Here is an 18,564-nt window from a genome sequence, read left to right on the forward strand (position 1 = left end):
CACCACATTTTATTGATCCATGCCTCCACTGGTGGACATTTAGGATGCTTCCAATTTTTCCTCACCATAAACAATACTGCCACAAGCATGCTCCGTCCTGCTTTCTTGGCACAGGCGCAGACATTTTTCCAGGGCAGATCCCTAGAAGTAGAACTGCAGGCCGTGGACTCCTGCATTTCTGTTTTACTAGGGGCTACCAAACGCCCTGCAACCTGCCACACCTGTTTTTACTCTAAGTGGCAGTGCCTGAGACGACCACTGCCCTGCAGCCTGGCAGCACCTAAGAGGAGGAAAGTCCTGCCAATCTGATGTACCAACTGCATTTATTAAAGAATAATGATAAAAGACCTAACCACTCAGCACTCACTCTGCCACCATGTGTTGGGTAACTCACAAATATACCTCATTCATTCAGTCAACAAACATCCACTGAGACTTCAGACAGTACAGGCCTTGTGCTGGGCAAACAAAAACAATCTGGCACGGCCACCAACCTCAAAAACCCGGAGTGTTGTTGAAATGTGATGAAGGAAAAGCCACCAGAATTGAAAACAGGTACTCAAACAAAAACTTGTACACAAATGTTGACAGCAGCATTATTCCCAATGGCCGAAAGGCGCCCTCATGTCCCACCACTCTTTGCCTCCATCATCCCACTCCAGTGCCACCAGCCTCCTCTTGTTCTTCAGAAGTGCCTAAAGCGCTCCTGCCTCAGGGCCTTTGCACTTGCTGTTCCCTGTCCCTGCAAGGCTCTCCCCTGAGATGTCCCTATGGCTCACTCCCTTACCTCCTGCAGGTCTGTGTTAAAATGTCACCTGCTCATGAGGTCTTCCCTGGCTATCCTTAGGACTTAGCACCATCTGAAATATAATATATTGAACTGATGGATCTCGTTTATTATCTGTCTCCCCATTCGAATGTCAGCTCCCTGAGCTGTACAACTGTTTCATGTACTAACCTGTTTAGTTCTCACCCCTCCCACCATGAGGGTACCACTAGTATCTCCCTTTTCGAGTTAAGTAACTTGTCTAATGTCAACATCAACGTCAAAGTCAGGAAGAATAAGACAAGGTCCTGCTCTGAAATAATTCAGAGTTTACTGAGGGTAACAGACAAAGAGAGAAATTATAGGACGACAAGGTGGATGCTGGGAAAGAGCTTTGGTTAGAACCTACTGGAAGCCCAGGGGAAGTGGTGATTAACTCTGCCTGGGAGATGTGGGAGAGGAGGGTCTTGGAAACCTTTCTAAAAGAGGAGGGGATGTTGAAGCTTGTTTCGAGGGATGTGGAGGAGTTACTCAGCGTAGGAAGAGAGTAGATTAACACCTCATCCCAGGCAAAAGCTCTGACAGGCAAGGGCCTGCTGCTTTGGGGAACAATGTTAAACCTGTATTAAAACACAAGATGCCAGGGCCGGCCCGGAGGCGCAGCAGTTAAGTGCGCGCGCTCCACTGCAGCAGCCCAGGGTTCGTGGGTTCGGATCCCGGGCGCGCACTGATGCACTGCTTGGTGAGTCACGCTGTGGCGGTGTCTCATACAAAGTGGAGGAAGATAGGCACGGATGTTAGCCCAGGGCCAGTCTTCCTCAGGAAAAAGAGGAGACTGGGCAGATGTTAGCTCAGGGCTGATCTTCCTCACACGCACAAAAAACACAAGACGCCAAAGAAGATACACAAATGGCGGACAATCACATGAAAAGATGCTCAGCATCATCAGCCACCGGGAAATGCAAATCAAAACCACGAGATACCAGTGCACACCCCCTAGGATGGCAATAATAAAAAAGATGGGCAATATCAAGTGTTGGCAAGGATGTGGAGAAACTGGACCGCTCGTTCATGGCTAGTGGGAATGTAAAATGGTGCAGCCACTTTGGAAACAGTCTGGCAGTTCCTCAAAAGGTTAAAACATAGAGTTACCCTAGAATCCAGCAATTCCACTCCTAGGTATCTCTCAGAAGAAATGAAAACAAATGTCCTCACAAAACTTGTACATCCAGGGGGCTGGCCCTGTGGCTTAGCAGTTAAGAGCATGTGCTCCGCTGCTGGCGGCCCGGGTTCGGATCCAGGCGCACACCGACGCACTGCCTCTCCGGCTATGCTGAGGCCGCGTCCCACATACAGCAACTAGCAGGATGTGCAACTACGACATACAACTATCTACTGGGGCTTTGGGGAGAAAAAGAGAAAAAAAGGAGGAGGATTGGCAATAGATGTTAGCTCAGGGCTGATCTTCCTCACAAAAAAATAAAAAAAGAAACAAAAAACACAAAAGTTGTACATGCATATTTGCCAAAAAGTAGAAGCAACTCAAAAGTCCATCAACTGATGAATGGATAAAATGTAGTACATGCATACAATGGAACAGTATTCAGCCCTAAGGAATGAAGTGTCGACATATGCCACAAAATGGACAAACCCTTAAAACCAGACACAAAGGACCACCTAACGCATGATTCCATTCATACAAAATGTCCGGAACAGGCAAATCTAGAGAGACAGAAAACAGATTAGTGGTTGCCTAGGGCTGGGGGATGGGGGAATGGAGAGTGACTGCTAATGGGTATGGGACTTCTTTTTGGAGTGACGAAAATGTTCTAAAATTAGATTGTGGTGATGAGTGTACAACTCTGTGAATCTAATAAAAACCACAGAATTGTACACTTTAATAAATGGGTGTGAATTACAGCATCTCAATAAAGCCATTCAACAAACCAACCAAGCACGGGATACTGAGAAAAGGTTGAGAGGGTGGGCAGGGGCTGGGCAGAGTGGTTTCTTTTTCTTTCTTTTTTTTTTTTGTGAGGGAGATCAGCCCTGAGCTAACATCCATGCTAATCCTCCTCTTTTTTTTTGCTGAGGAAGACCGGCTCTGAGCTAACATCTATTGCCAATCCTCCTCCTTTATTTTTCCTTCCCCGAAGCCCCAGTAGATAGTTGTATGTCTTGGTTGCACATCCTTCTAGTTGCTGTATGTGGGACGCGGCCTCAGCATGGCCGGAGACGCGGTGCGTTGGTGCGCACCTGGGATCCGAACCCGGGCCGCCAGTATTGGAGCGCGCGCACTTAACCGCTAAGCCACCGGGCCGGCCCTGGGCAGAGTGGTTTCTAAAGACAGGACCAAGCTTTCCTCTGAGGACAAGGAAAACTGGTTGAGAATGGGCTAGGGACGAGACTGGAGTTAAAATGCTCAGTCAGCTGTGAGGCCATCAGGGGGCTTCATGGGAAATGCAGCTAGGCATGGATACAACACTGAGATATCAAGACCTGGAGAGGGGATGAAGTATCACGGCCAAGGGGCTCTAAGAGCAAAGCAGGTAGGGCTGTGCGTGTGTGTGTGCATGCATGTGTGTGTGTGTGCGCGTGGAGAGGGGCTGAAGCACCACGGCCAAGAAGCTCTAAGAGCAAAGCAGGTGTGTGCGTGTGTGTGTGCATGCGTGTGTGTGTGTGTGCGCCTGGAGAGGGGCTGAAGCACCACGGCCAAGAAGCTCTAAGAGCAAAGCAGGTGTGTGCGTGTGTGTGTGCATGCGTGTGTGTGTGTGTGCGCCTGGAGAGGGGCTGAAGCACCACGGCCAAGAAGCTCTAAGAGCAAAGCAGGTGTGTGTGTGTCAGAGCCGCACACACCTGAGCTCCCTCCCCAGCCTCTCTCCCGTAATCAACACCAGCTAATCAACACCAGCGTCCCAGGGGAGAGGCAGTGATGTCAGTGGGGGAAGGAGGGAAGGGTCCAGGCCAGGTTGTTGCAGAGACGGTTGCCATGGAGATGGCTTCTCTGGGGACCAGGTGAAAGCTGCCAGAGGTGGGGGCAGGGTGGCTTTGATTCTGAGAATCAGAACTAACCAGAGCCCCTACCTGTCCCTGGATACCAGTCACTACACTAACGTTTCTAGCACTTATTATGTGCCATGCCCTGTTCCCAGTCCTTACCTGCACGGACTCACAACCCTATGAGGTGGGCACTATCAGCGTTCCCATTTCACAGATGAGCAAACTGAAGTTGAGAAAAATCAAGTAACTTGCCCAAAGTCACACAGGTAGTTAAGACTGACCCAGGCTGTCCGGCCCCAGAGCTGAGCTGGGGCCTCATGAGCCTCTCCAACGTGACATTTTTTCAGCCCTGCCAACATGTACTGTGTCCCCTACCCTCTTCCCATTCTCTAATGACATCCCGGGCCAACTCCATCACCTTCCAGACTAGTTTAGATTTTATTCTTGAATCTAATTCGGTGCTGTCCGCCTCCCCTCAGCTGCAGGCTGGCCTCCTGGCGGCCTGGAGTGAAGAGTGGGTGTCAGCTGCTCTTTCCTGTCTCTCTTCAGGAATCTGTTCCTGCTCTGGGTGGGGGCGGGCAGGAGGGGCAGGAGGAGAGGGCAAGGGGCTCTTGAACCAACTGGGCTCTGGTGACCCTCGATGCTCTCCGTAAGGCGGTCCCAACATGTCTCTGGAGGGGCACCTGGGGGACCTGGGAGGCTTTCCTGCTGTGGCTCCCTGTCTCTGCTTCAATCCTTCTCTCTTGCCCCCTCACCTTCCACTACGACTGGCTGCCCGCTGGGTTCCGAGCTGCTAGTTTCCTCGGTGCTCAAGCGACCCTGTGGGAACTGGGCATCCGTGGCCCACCTCATGGTGGGGCACAGGCTACGCTGAGGCTGCCCCGCCCCGCCCCAGAGCCCTGCCATTGCTCTCCACCTGTCTTCCCTCATCTTGGTACGATGAGCTGTGAGAAAGGAAAGCAGCCCTGACAGCCAGACCCTGGGGCTCTCCTGTTAGACATACCAGTGTCACTGGACACCCATATCAGGCAAGGCCACTCGGACCGTGATGGACTGAGACAAAAATAAGACCACTCCGGAGTCGCATCTCAACACAGACAAAAACACGAACATTGTCCAAAGCACAAAAATGACCAAACATCCTCCTCCCGGCTCAGAGCTGCTGGCTGCTTCTTAACCAGCGCATCAACTCCATTCATTCCTCCCGCCTCTGGATAAGATAAAGACACCCAGTCACAGACTTGCCCCTGCTTCCTGCCAGCATCCGACCCAGAGCAAAGCCCCGCTTCCCTGACCCTTCCCCAAAGTCACCGGACCCTGCCCAGCTCCTATAACAAGTCCTCGCTACCACCCCCCTTACTGAGAGGCCCCTTGGGCCCCCATGGCGGGCGACCTCCCCAGCTGGTGGCCTCTGGCTGGGGGCACGGACAGCTGACAAGGAACAGACAGGGTAATAAGACGCCAGCACCCCTCCAGCAGGCACCCAACCCTCACTGACGATTCTCTAGAGACTTCCTTCCCTGCTCCCCACAAACACTGCCCTCCAGACTGCACATGGCATGAGGCTAAGTCTGAGCGAGACCCTGCTCCTCTTCAGTCTTGGTCAGTACAGCAGGGAGGGGTGTGGCCCGAATTCCCAGTGACTCTAGGATGAGGAGCACTGGGTTCCTTTTGTTCTCTGCTCCGGGCAGAGGGCTACAGATTTGGGGCTGCAGTGGAATCACTGAACACGAAGGTCAGGGAGGGCCCTGACCTAAGCCTATCCACATTCGTGATTTGTTGGGGTTTCTCTGAATTATTCGCTAACCTTTTAAAACCTGAATCTTGCAGAAAAATCTAGATTTCCAACTTCTCCTGTAAAATCAGAAGCTCCGCATCACCAGGCTGCACTGCTGCCAGGCAGATGGGCCGTCCCTGAGCTGCACTTGTGTCTTTCCGGTGGTCCGGGGGCTTTGCAGAGCCACCTCTGAGACAGGGCCTGCGGGGATGGCTCACTTGCTGAGCCAGGCACTGCTCTAGGCCTTTTCACATATATCTCTGTGGTTCTCACCACTGCCCTCTCAGGAGGGTTCTGCTACTGTCCCCACTTTAGTGATGAGGCCACAGAGCAGGAAGTGATGGCATCCCAAGATCCAGGACATTATGTTGTCAATTACCTTCAGTTTGCCCTGTCCTTTTCCTATAGCCAGTCCCTGTGGGCCCGTGAGGGAGGGGGCACCCCAGGGCTAGCCCCAGTCTTTATCTCCCAGATGAGGAAACTGAGGCTCTGAGAGGGGAGGTGTGGTAGGCTGGATAATGGCCCCCCCAAAGATGTCCATGTCCCAGTCCCCAGAACCTGTGAATATGCAACCTCACGTGGCAAAAGGGACTTTGCAGATGTGATTACATTAAGGATCTTGCGATGGAGGCATTATCCTGGATTATCTGGGAAGGCCCTAATGTCATCACAAGGGCCTTTATAAGAGAGAGGGCAAGAAGATCAAAGGAGGAAATAGGAGATGTGATGATGGAAGCAGATGCTGGAGTGATGTGAGGACGGGGCCACAAGCTAAGGAATGCAGGCAGCCTCTAGAAGCCAGAAAAAGCAAGGAAATAGATTCTCCCCTAGAGCCTCCAGAAGGAACCAGCCCTGCAGACCCATTTTAGACTTTCCGGTCTCCAGAAACGAAAGGGAATAAATGTGTGTTGCTTTAAGCCACTCAGTTTGCGGCAATTTGTTACAACAGCTAATACAGAAGATGAGCATCGAGGATGCCCGAGCTGGTGCGGCAGGGTAGGGCCTGACTAGGTTCTAAGAGCTGCAGCTGCTTCTGCCAAGGGAGAAGAGCAGGAGCAAGGGGAGGGGCGGGGGCCTCTGGAGGACTCTGAGCCACCGGGCCACGTGGCAGACCTGTGCTCTGCATGTCCAGCCCCCGCACTGCCCTTTCCCCAGCTGAGCTGGCCTTAGCCTTCCTGCCCTTGTTTGCCAGGACGTGTACCTCCAACCTGTCCCCCTGGCCTGCATGACCCAGATACCTGCCCCTGTGCCTCTTTAGAGACCACAGTATTGAACCCCAGCCTCTGTGCATGAGCAACTCACTTACAAATGAAGTGATGTCTACTGAGACAGCAGCAAAAGACTGGGGGCTGTGGGCAATGATTCTGGGAACGAGGAGGGTCCCGACCTTGCCGTCTAAGTGCTCGCGGAAACAGTCACTTACACAAACATCTGTCTGAAAGCAGAACGAAGTGTAATGGGAACAGGAAGAGAAACAAACACACATAGACCCTGAGCTCCTGGTACACGTTGGGCCTGACCTCCATCATTTCATAGACTCTCCCGGCACCCAACCCTTAGAGAGAACTAATGTTCACAACTGGGCAGGCCCCGTTCTAGGAAGTTTACATGCATTTACCTATTTAATCCTCACCACAACCCTCTGAGGTGGGTCCTCTTAACCCCATTTCATGGATGCGGAAATCGAGTCTGAGAGAGAAGATGCCACTTGCCGAGGGGTCACCGAAGTGGTGGAGTTGGGATGTGAACTCAGCAGGCTGGCTCCAGAGTCCACGCACTGACCCACTTTGCAGAAAGCAGCCGAGGCTTAGGCACAGGAAGGACCTTGTCTGCATCCCCGGCCAGGGCTGAGTGATGCGGGCTCAGGATGAGAACCTGGGTCCATCTGATGCAAACTCGGTGCCTCTTCCATCATGCCAGGCTGTCACCTTGATTGGGAAACCAGTGAGGGGTTGCTGCAATAGTACAGGTGAGGAGGGCCTGCTCTAGGGCAGCGGAGGTCACAATCAATAGAATTTGGCAATTGTGAGCAGCAGACCCGAGGTGAAGGTCTAGGCTGGGTGGCCTCCCAGCAGGCTATGCCCTGGGCCAGGGGTCAGGGACCCCGTCGATCTGAGAGGAGACAGGCTCTCCCTGGGGCTTGTAGGGCCTTGGAAGCTGTGCTCTATAGTCGAGGCCTGGGCTCTCACTAGCAGTGTGATTGTGCTCAATGCCTTCCACCTCTTGAGGCCTCTGTCTTGCCCCCTGCAAGACAAGTGGGTTGGCGCCTATAATCTCAGGCCTCTCCTGGGCATGTGTCTCAGATTCCCAGGGTCCTGCACAGGTGGCTGCTCTCCCTCCCCCTCCTCTGCCCCTCCCTTGCTGTGCTGGGACCTCTCCCAGATCCAGGGCTCTAGTGCTCTGCTAACCAGGAACCATTGCCAGGTGTGCTGGGGCCCCCCAGAGAATCCCCCCACTCCCCCTCCCCAGTAAGGAGCCAGGGTGATGCAACCTGCCTGCAAGGGCCACCTCACTCCCGGAGCCGGGCTCCTACGCACTGAAAAAGAGTCCCCAGCAGCCCCACCCACGCTCCTAGCTCCAGCTCAGGAGCTGAAGGGGCTGGGGCCCCTGGACCCTGGAAGACTTTGTGAAGCAGGAGGCCGAGGCACCCGAGTCCCAGAGGGACTGCGGGTCTGGGTCAGGGGTGGGCACAGGACAGGGCTCAGGGTGCTGAGACCTGGTCTCACAGACAGCCACTGATGACCTACCGCCCATAAATTAGAACATGCTGGGAAGAGCTAGGGAGCTAAGTGTGCGAACTGGCACCCTCTCAGCAGGACTGAGTCAAGTGCTTGAGTGGGGCAGTTGGCACCAGGGCTGAACTAGGTGGGATCCAACACCTATAGAGAGAAAAAGGCACAAGGGACTGGGACAGGGGACCAGGGTCCCTGCCCTAGTGTCTTCTCAGTCAGCATACACCGAACACTCATTTCCAGTTATTAAAAAATATCCTACCTAGCCATCCTCTCAAAAACCCATAACCCCAGTCTATGAGACAAAACCAAATTGGGGGACATTCCACAGAATACCCAACCACCACTCTTCAAAGCCGTCAAGGTCATGAAAGACAAGGGAAATCTGAGAACCTGCCGCAGCCCAGAGAACGCTAAGAAGACAGATGACTAAATGTAATATGGCATCGTGGACAGACGCCGGAATAAAAAGAGGGCATTAGGGCGCAACTAGTGAAACCAGAACAGAGTGTGGAGTTTAGTTAATAGAAATGTATGATGTTTGTTCCTTAGTTGTGACAAATGAACCAAGTAATCTAAGGTGTCAACAACGGGGGAACTGCGTGAGGGGTATATGGCAACTCCACTATCTTTGCAACTTTTCTGTAAATCTAAAATTACTCCAAAATAAAAAGTTGATTTAAAGAAAAATACTTTACCTAGTCCACGTGTATAACCTAGGTCTTTCCAGAAGGAGAAGACTCTGGGTGATGACTGGGCCTCCTCACTGCCAGCAGTCTGTCCAAGAGCCTACCCTACTCTCACCTGCTGTTACTCAACATCTATACTGAGAAGCAGAAAGTCGGCCCCTAAGTCTCACTTAAAAGGTGGAAGACTTTTTAAAGAACTTACTGCTTAGCAAAGGAGATAAAACACACACCTCACTAATAATAATAATAATAATACCCCCTTAGGTAGCACCTACTGTGTGCCAGGCACTAGTCTAAACGCTTGACCTCGGTTAACTTATTTAATCCTCGTTAACAGTACTAAGAAATAGGTACAATATAATAATGGCCACGTACATTGGTACGTTTCTATTAACCAAACTCCACACTCCATTCTGGTATTATTAATGGAAACTGAGGCACAGGGAAATAAAGGACATTGCCAGTGAGCTACTAAGTGCGGTGCAGTCAGGGATGGAACGCAATAACCTGGTTCCAGAGTGTGCTCTTAACTGCTCCTCTATACCGACTAGGTATAACGCAGCCCCTATAGCGCCAGTGCTCAAATACCAGCAGAGTGGACAATAAGTGTCTAAGGGAAAGTGGTCAGATCCCAAGAAGGACTTGCTGCATGCAACAAAAGCCTGCGTATGTTCATTCCCAGATAACTCTCAAGATCGGGGTTCCCCCACCTTCTCTGGATCTTGATTCAGTTTCATAACCAACACAAAAGTGATGAAGGCTGAACTCCAGGTGTCACATCCTGATGTGGACAGAGGCAGGGTGGGAAAGGGAGGGGTTTCTGCAGCAGAGGAAAGACCCGCATCCACTTGGGCTGGTGGAGGGCCCAGCCACAGGGAGGGGATGGCGAGGAAGCTCTCCTCTTTTAGCAAATGCAAGTGTAGGTCTCCCCATTTTTGGCAGGGCTGGAACACGGATCCAGTGGGGCGCAGCAGAGGCGGGGGACTCTTTGAAAGGAAGTCAGGGTGAGGGGCAGGGGCAGAAGAATGAACCAAGTGTCTCGAAAGAAGTGCTGAGGATAAGCGCTGAGGGGAGGTGGGCACGGGATGGAGAAAACAGCGAGGGCGACGATGCCTGAATTCCCTGCACCGAGAGGGGGCTGACCGCCCATCATCTGGCGTGGAGGAGGGTGGGGACGGCTGGACACTGAGGAGTAAAGGCGACACTGCTAAAGAATGACCTATTAGCAGGTGTCGGATGGTCAGGAGTCTGGGGCTCTTGGCAGGAGGAGAGCAAGGCGTCAGACCGAGCCCCAGAATTCGTATTAATAATAAAACACACCGAACAGGCCTGCAGGGAGCCGGGCCCTGGGTCCCACGGCTCTCCGCTTATTTCATTCGCACAAACAACCCCACCTCATTTTGCGAACGGTTCCCCATCTATGAGGCCAGAGAACTTAAGTTATATGCCCAAGGCCACCCTGGCCGGTCTATGACTCACGCCAGCCTCGAACCACAAAAAGGGTTGGGGGACGGCAGTTGGGGGATAAGGAGACGAGCATGCGGCTGGCCGGAAATTCGTGAACCGGGGCAGGGAAACAAGAAATGAACCGACGCGGGTCTCGGGGAAGAGGAGGGGCCGAATTCCCGGAATCGCAGGGAGGAGGGGGCTGGACCCCCACGTCGGGGGGAAGGGAAGGCCGGAACTCCCGGGGTCGGGAGGAAGAGGGGGCTGGATCCCCGGATCAGAGGAAGCAGAAGGGCCGGATCCCGGGGTCGGAAGGAAGAGAGGGCCGGATCCCGGGATCCCGAGGGGAGGCCAGGCCCGCCCCCCGGTTGGGGCCGCGCGGGGGCGGGGCGCGGAGGGATCCGAGCGGGCCGTGCTGCGCCGCCCCCGGTATATCTGTTCCCAGTCCCCGGCGCCGCCTCAGTCCCCGTCCTCAGATCACGATCTCTCCTCACGCTACCCCGACGCCGCCTCCGCCCGCGTAGCCCCGGCCATGGCTCTGTAGCCGCCACCCCTCCGTGCCTCACGGCCCATCTCCGCGCTCACCGCGCTTGCGCTCTCCGCTCCCGCCTTCTTTCTTCAGCCGAGGCCGCCGTCGCCTCTCCTTTCTGCAGCCATGGAGTGAGTAACGCTCGCCCCTCCCTCTCCAACCGCCTTTCCCGCCCTTTGGAAGCTCGCGGCCCTCACAACGCGACCTGGGGGATGGCGAGACGAGAGCGAGGAATCACGGTCGCGCAGGCGCAGAAGAGGGAAAACGGGCCGTCGACGCGAGGCGGAGCATGCGCACTCGGCTCGAGGGGGGGAGGGTGCGTTCTTCCAGCGAGTGTTGGAGTTTAAAGACGGCCCGCGTGAGGTTGCGCCTGCGCACTACCCCCCAGGACGATTCCGCCCTCTCGCGGTTGCTCATGCGCAGCAGCCCACCAGAGTCCGTATTTGCGTCCGAAGGGCGGGCAGTAAGCAGCCGCACATGCGCAGTGACCCCCAGGAGGACGAAGCATGTGCTTTGGCCCTGGGTTAGAGAGCCGGGAGTGGAAGGGTGGTGGCGAGGAGAGCTGTTCCTCCCCGGCCTCCCGGCTCCCACGACCTGCGTCCCGGCTTCACATTGCTCAGGCGCACTGCATAGCTTCTCTTTCATCGGGCACCTGTTGGGGCGAGGGCTGGTGTAGATTGACAGGGTAGAAGGCGGGACTTAGAGGCAACCTGTTAAAAAGGGGGTGGAGCTAGGATCACAGCCATCGGGAGGAGTGGGGCTTGAGGGAACCCATTGTGAGAGGGGCGGGGCTCAGCGAACCGTTTGCTGAGGGGCGGGGTTTCGATCCGAGAAAGAGGTGGGGCCTCGGGGGAATCATCGGGGAGGGGTGGGGCTAAGATAAACAGTGAGGGGCGGGACTTAGAGGGTCGGGGGAGGTCACCGCAAAGTTAAAAGGGCAGAGTGGGATTTGAGTGGATCACATGGATGAAGGGGCGGGGCAGGGGGAAATTCCCCTGGGAGCTGATTTGAGATGGACTCGAGGGAGGCGATGGGGCCTAAAGGAAATATTTTAGAGGGGGTGGTGCGGCTGGAAGAAAATTCCCCTGGGATTGAGTTTTTTTACGAAGGGGAATATTATGAGGTGGGTGGGAGGAGTTAAGGAAATTCCCCGGGGAGACCTGTAGGTTTCTGTATTGGAAGGATCCGGGCTTGGGGATTCTAAAGAAAAGTAAGTCGATCCTAAAGCGAATTCCCTTGGGAGTGGGTGGGCCTCAGAGATTTGGGGAAAGAAAGAGCAGATTTAGAATTCTGAGAGCTAGGCTCGTCCCAAGCCCAGTTGGAAGCAGGAGTGGGGGAGGGGGGAGGACCCCAGGGAGGTGGGGGTGTGGCTTGGTTTCCCTGTGACTTCCGTAGTGGGTGAGGCTGGCTTCTGACCCCAGTCGCTTTTGCCTCCCACATGTAGGTCCTCCACTTCCGCCTTGGTGCCTGTCTTCGCCCAGCTGAGCAACCTCCAGAGCCCCCTGTCAGCTGCCGGTGCAGCCTCCTTCGTTGCCATCCGCGCCCAGCGCCTGTGCTGCAGCCATGTCACTCCTGGCGACCCTGGGGCTGGAGCTGGACAGGGCCCTGCTCCCAGCTAGCGGGCTGGGCTGGCTCGTAGACTATGGGAAACTCCCCCTGGCCCCTGCCCCCCTGGGCCCCTATGAGGTCCTTGGGGGAGCCCTGGAGGGCGGGCTTCCAGGGGGGGGAGAGCCCCTGGCAGGTAAGGGCAGGCAAAGAATGGAGGTGGGGTGAATTGGGGTATGGGGGGCAGGGGGAAGGAGGAAGAATTCCTTCATTCATTTATTCATTCAATCCATCAATATTTATTGAGCACCTATAACATGTCAGGTGCTGGGGATACAGATGGGAACAAGACTGACACGATCACTGTCCTCCTGGAGTTCACACTCTAGTGAGGAGACAGACGAGACATATTCAATGATAATGTGGCATAAGTGGGAAACAGTCATTTAGCTGAAAAATGACAACGGGGACCTAGTTTATAGTGTGTAGCCAGGAAACCCTCTCCAAGTAGGTAGCGTTTTGGCTGAGGCCTAAAGCATGGGAGGGAATGAGCCATGAAAAGATCCAAGGGAATAGCTTTTCAGGAGGAGGGAACAGCATATGCAGAGGCCCTGAGGAAGGAATTATTTTATTCATTAATGTGTCCGACATGCTTGGTACATAGTGGGTTTTCAATACTTAATGAGTTAAAGAGGAAACGGGGTGTGTTGTGTATGTGCAATCTAGTTTGCCTTTTAAGAATAAACTAGAGAGTAAATCAGACAAACCACAGGTGTAGAGTAATCAGTAAAGAGGATGTTGGAATGGTTGAAGTAATGGCTAATTGTTTTGTTGTTTGGGTCATTGGGTGGTTGACTGGTTCACTGATTGATTGGTTAAAAGGTTGATTGGTTGGTTGACTGATTCATTTAGTTGGTTGGTTGGTTGGTTGATTGGTTGACTCGGTTAATTGGTTAGTTAGATGTTTGACTGGTTTATTGGTTGGTTGGTTGGCTGGTTTGATGATTCATTGATTGGTTGGTTGACTGATTGGCTAGTTGGTGGGTTTACTCAGTGAATGGAATGAATGAGGCTGACATGAGTGAGCACCCGGTTGGGTGGAGGACCAGGAACTCAAGGACCTTTATGTCCCCCTGCACTCCTCCAGGTGACGGCTTCTCTGACTGGATGACTGAGCGGGTTGACTTTACAGCCCTTCTCCCTCTGGAGCCCCCCTTGCCCCCAGGTGCCCTCCCCCCACCTTCCCCACCCCCACCTGACCTGGAAGCCATGGCCTCCCTCCTCAAGAAGGAGCTGGAGCAGATGGAAGACTTCTTCCTTGATGCCCCACTCCTCCCGCCATCCTCCCCACCACCACCACCAGCACCAGCGCCCTCCCTCCCCCTCCCCCTCCCCACCTTTGACTTCCCCCAGCCCCCTGCCCTGGATACGCTTGACTTGCTGGCCATCTGCTGCCGCAGTGAGGCCGGGCATGGGGACTCGGGTTTGGCCCACTTGCCTCCCCCACAGCAGCCCCCTCCTCCTCCACCTCAGCCCTCTCGCCCGGCCCCCTACCCCAATCCTGCCACCACCCGAGGGGACCGCAAGCAAAAGAAGAGAGACCAGAACAAGTCGGCAGCTCTGAGGTACCGCCAGAGGAAGCGGGCAGAGGGCGAGGCCCTGGAGGGCGAGTGCCAGGGGCTGGAGGCTCGGAACCGGGAGCTGAGGGAGAGGGCGGAGTCAGTGGAGCGGGAGATCCAGTACGTCAAGGATCTGCTCATCGAAGTGTACAAGGCTCGAAGCCAGAGGACCCGCAGCAGCTAGCCGGGCAGGGGCTTTGGGCAGTAGGGGGCGCTGGTCTTTAGCTTGGGTCACTTCTGTTTCTGGAGCTGAGGTGGGAGAGTCCCTCGGCATCCCCCTGCCTCCACCTTCATTCCAGATCTCTCTCTCTCTCCCTCTCTCTCTGCTTTTATTCTCCTCTCTGCTCATCCATTTCTGAGTTTGCTCCCCTCCTCCCTCCCCAGAATCATGGATGTTTGGCATTAGTCAACATCTGTACTCCTCAAGTAACAGCCGAGGGGCTGAGGCCCACAGGGAATTCGGGGAGCAGGGCAGAGCTTGGGAACCTGGTCTCTCAAACAGGGACGTGTGGCCAGGAAGCTATGCAGAATGAGGCCAGGAGAGCCATCTGGGGACGCAAGTCAGGGAGGGTTTGAAGAATGGCACCCATGTAATCAAAATGCCAAGCCAGGTGACCTTCGGGAGCTCCATTGGGGCAGGGAGCCAAAAGGTAGCCAAGTTCACAGAGCAGGTGGATGTGCAGGCAGATGGGGAGGCGGGCAGGGCGGGGGATGGCCATAGTGGGCACCGGGTGTTCATTTTAGCTCTGGGAGGAAATCAGTGTTTTGTGCAGGTGTTGGGAGAGGGGCTGCCTCTAGGTGAGCGAGGGCGGGGACTGATCCTTTGGGGGGTTGTGAGCGGAAATAAAATGAAGAATTTTCTCTGGCCTGTGAGTCTTGTCTGTGAGGGGAGAAGTTGGGGAGAGGGCAATCTTAGGCCAAAGACAATAATGATGATAGGAGACACAACAGATAATACTTCTAGGGCCGCCCCGTGGCTTAGCGGTTAAGTGCGCGTGCTCCGCTGCTGGCGGCCCGGGTTTGGATCCCGGGCGCGCACCGACGCACCGCTTCTCCGGCCATGCTGAGGCCGCGTCCCACATACAGCAACTAGAAGGATGTGCAGCTATGATATACAACTATCTACTGGGGCTTTGGGGGGAAAATAAATAAAATCTTAAAAAACAAAAATACTTCTAGTTAAGGGGGCCGGCCCCGTGGCGTAGCCACTTTTAGATTCAGACGGTTAATTACTTACATAGACAGCGAGATAAAAGATAGGCAGAGGTGCCAGCTCCCTTGTCACACACACCAAAAAAGGATGACACCGAAACAGAAGGGGCTGGGCTACCACAAGAGATGTGGGAGGAGCCAGCTGTCTGATGAGGGCCTCCCAGGGGAAGTCAGGAAGTGAGGGGAGATGGCCTGGTAGCCATGGTGGAGACGTTCACTACATCTGCTTGTTGAGGGTGTAGGGGAGGAAGAACTGTTCTTTTGCCCTCTAGGTCCTGGCTGGTCTGAGAATTCAGTTGACATGAGACAGAATAACAGGGTAAAATCAAAGTTTAGTAACATGTATACATGGTTGAAACCCAGGAAGACTGAGTGACTCGCCAAAATGGTGGAAGCCACCACCTTAAATACCATCTTCAGCTAAAGACAAAGGAGGATGTTGGGGGTGGTGTTTTGGGACTTCAAAGGGGAGGCAGGCAATTCACGTGGAGATGGAAAAGCAAATGTTTGGTAAACGAATCTTGACCATGCCTTGTAGAGATAATGAGAGGTGGAGAAGATTTTGATTAAAAGGCCCTTGCTAGGTTCCTCCTTGTCTACCACACCTAGTTTATATTATGCTATAGTTATCTTATGATGTTAGCTCTGTCTTGGAACAGGCCTTCTATCTTAAATTCTTTTAGGCAGTTAGGGGGAAGGTCAAAGTTTCTGTCAGTCTTTTGTTCTTGAAAATAATCAAGCCAAAGAGACACACTTTGGGGTGGCCAATCCTGACCCCCCACAAGGGCTTACTATGTGCCAAGCACTATTTTAAGCACTTCACATGCATTATCTAAGTTAATGCAAGAGGAAGGTATTGTTCTTAGATTTTGAATGAAGAACCTCAACCACGCATTCCATGTGTGTGGTCTCTGCAGGGCACTGGCTGGCAGGGGAAGGGCTGCGCACAGTGGTGAACAAAGTCATGTTTTCTGGCACTGTGGAACCTACGTTCTGTCTGGGGAGACAGAGATGATGTAACTTGACCAAGTGTGTCAGTTATAAATGCCTCTGGCTGCAGGTAACAACAGATGACCATCAGTGGTGTACGCATAAGAGGTTAATTTTTTTCACATAAATCTAGAGGGAGGGAGCTGTAGGCATTGTTCAGAGGCTCAGGGCTGTTGTTGCCAAGGTCTCTCTGATTCTCTTGGCCTTTCCCTCATGGCCACAAGATGGAGGCCATAGCTCCAGGCATTGTATCTGAGTTCAAAATAGGAGGTCAGAATTTTCCTGGCAGACTTGGGTAGATTTCTGCTTAGATCTTGTTGTCTAGAGCTATGTCACATGGGTATTCTAGTTGCAAGGGAGTCTGGGTATAGACATACAATGGAATATGATTCAGCCTTAAAAAGGAAGGAAATTCTGACACATGCCACAACATGGGTGAACCTTGAGGACATTATGCTAAGTGAAAGAAGCCAGTCACAAGAAGACATTAGTGTATAACTCCACTTACATGAGGTTACTATTCTAGGTCCTCAAGGTTCACCCGGTAGTGGAATTGCTGGATCATATGATAATTCTCTTTTTTTTAAATAATTTTATTTTATTTGTCTTTCCCCCAAAGCCCCAGTAGATAGTTGCATGTCACAGCTGCACATCCTTCCAGCCGCTGTATGTGGGACGCGGCCTCAGCATGGCCAGAGAAGAGGTGCATTGGTGCGCGCCCGGGATCCGAACCCAGGCCGCCAGCAGCGGAGCGCACGCACCTAACCGCTAAGCCATGGGGCCGGCCCTGATAATTCTCTTTTCAATCTTTTGAGGAAACGCCAAACTTGCACAGTGCTGCACCATTTTACATTTCCACCAACAGTGCACAAGCGTTCCAATTTCTCCACATCCTTGCCAACACTTATTATTTATTGTTTTTGTTTGTTTGTAGAAGCTGTCCTGATGGGTGTGAGGTGTATGCCTAAAATCTTTAATTCAAAAAAGAAGGGATGTATCTAAAGATATTGTTGATTAAGATAATGATTTCATTTGCCAAAGACCAAATAACGGTGGCTTAAATAAGATAGAAGATTGATTTTCTCATGTAAATATCCAAGCTGGTAGGTGGAGCAGGGAGTAGCATGGCCCTGCCTCCTGAGTTCATTCATAGGCCCCAGGTTCCTTCTATCTTGTTGCTCTGCATCTCCTGGCTCAGTGGTCCTCAAACTTGAGCATGTGTCAATCCACTGGAGGGTTTTTTGAGACTCAGATTGCTGGGCCCCATGCCGCAGATTTCCTGATTCAGCAGGACTTGGATAGGGCCTGAGAACTATGCATTTCTCACAAATTTCCAGGTGATGCTGCTGCCGCTGGTCTGGGGACCACACTTTGGGAACCATTCTCCTAAGGTGTCACCCTCTGGATGGTTGAAGCCGACTCACAATCGCTATGACTTTGTTACAGCAAGCAGCAAAGGGGAAAGAGATACTGGAGAGCAGGCAGCCTCCTTTTAAAGACATAAGTTGGGAGTTTTTGACATCTTTTCTGGCCTTTCCTTTGGCTAGAATTTAGTCACATGGCCACGCCTAGCTGCAAGGGAGCCTGGGAAATGTAGTCCTTAGGCTCATGGTCACACCTAGCTGCAAGGGAGCCTGGAAAATGCAGTCTCTACATGGGCGGCCATTTTCTCAGCCAGAACTTAGGTGGTTCTATTATGAAAAGGAAGAAGGGGAAAATGGACTTTAGGGAGTATGGTCATTAAGATAAAACTGGAAGGGTCAGCAATGGTCAGCAATGCAGGGGCTTCTAGACCAGCAGTTCTCAGTGTTGCCTGTGGGCCTCAGGGAACCCAAGACCCTTTCAGGTGATTTGCAAGGTTAAAACTATTTTCATAATAATACTAAGATATTATTTGCCCCTCTCTCTCCCCCTCCCTCTCTCTCTGGAGTTTTCCAGAGGTTATGTGATGTGTGATGACATCATCACTCTGACAGCTAACAGAATACGTGTTTGTGTATTCTTGTGACTTAAAAGTGTTGCAATTTTAATTGCTAAAACTGAATATTGATAGATATAACCCATGCAAACAAAAGTTCTTTGGGGTCTCTGATATTTAAGAGTGTAAAGGGGTCCTGAGACAAAAAAAAATAAAGCACAAGCACTGCTGTGTTAGTATTTATCTCCACGTAAATTCAAGTCCTGAGACTTTGGGCCATCCAAGTGCTGTGAATTGGGGCTGAAATTCCACCTGAACCCTGACCAGTCCTTACAGCTTCC

The 18,564-nt window shown here is 52.7% G+C and overlaps 2 protein-coding genes across 3 annotated transcripts in view; one reads left to right on the forward strand and one right to left on the reverse strand.

Annotated features, from left to right (window-relative positions):
- Positions 1–11,220, reverse strand: part of NUP62 (nucleoporin 62) — a 25,728-nt gene extending 14,508 nt beyond the window's left edge. The window contains exon 1 of one of the 2 annotated variants that reach the window (XM_058529918.1): positions 10,996–11,220. The gene's annotated coding sequence lies outside the window, so the exon portion shown is untranslated. The remainder of the gene's footprint in view (positions 1–10,995) is intronic. The other variant, XM_058529917.1, reaches the window with a different exon arrangement.
- ATF5 (activating transcription factor 5) lies at positions 10,842–17,012 on the forward strand. Its single transcript, XM_058529919.1, has 3 exons — positions 10,842–11,070; positions 12,384–12,680; positions 13,632–17,012. The coding sequence occupies exons 2-3, from the start codon at positions 12,503–12,505 to the stop codon at positions 14,285–14,287; spliced, it is 834 nt and encodes a 277-aa protein (XP_058385902.1). The 5' UTR covers positions 10,842–11,070; positions 12,384–12,502; the 3' UTR covers positions 14,288–17,012.
- The last annotated feature ends 1,552 nt before the right edge of the window (positions 17,013–18,564 follow it).

The sequence above is a fragment of the Diceros bicornis genome, chromosome 34 (genome assembly GCF_020826845.1).
Source record: "Diceros bicornis minor isolate mBicDic1 chromosome 34, mDicBic1.mat.cur, whole genome shotgun sequence".
Lineage (NCBI taxonomy): Eukaryota > Metazoa > Chordata > Mammalia > Perissodactyla > Rhinocerotidae > Diceros > Diceros bicornis.

Coding starts and splice junctions, on each gene's coding strand:
- ATF5 (XM_058529919.1), top strand. CDS start 12,503: ATGTCACTCCTGGCGACCCTGGGGCTGGAGCTGGACAGGGCCCTGCTC. Junction 12,681..13,631: donor GGGGGGAGAGCCCCTGGCAG/GTAAGGGCAGGC, acceptor GCACTCCTCCAG/GTGACGGCTTCTCTGACTGG.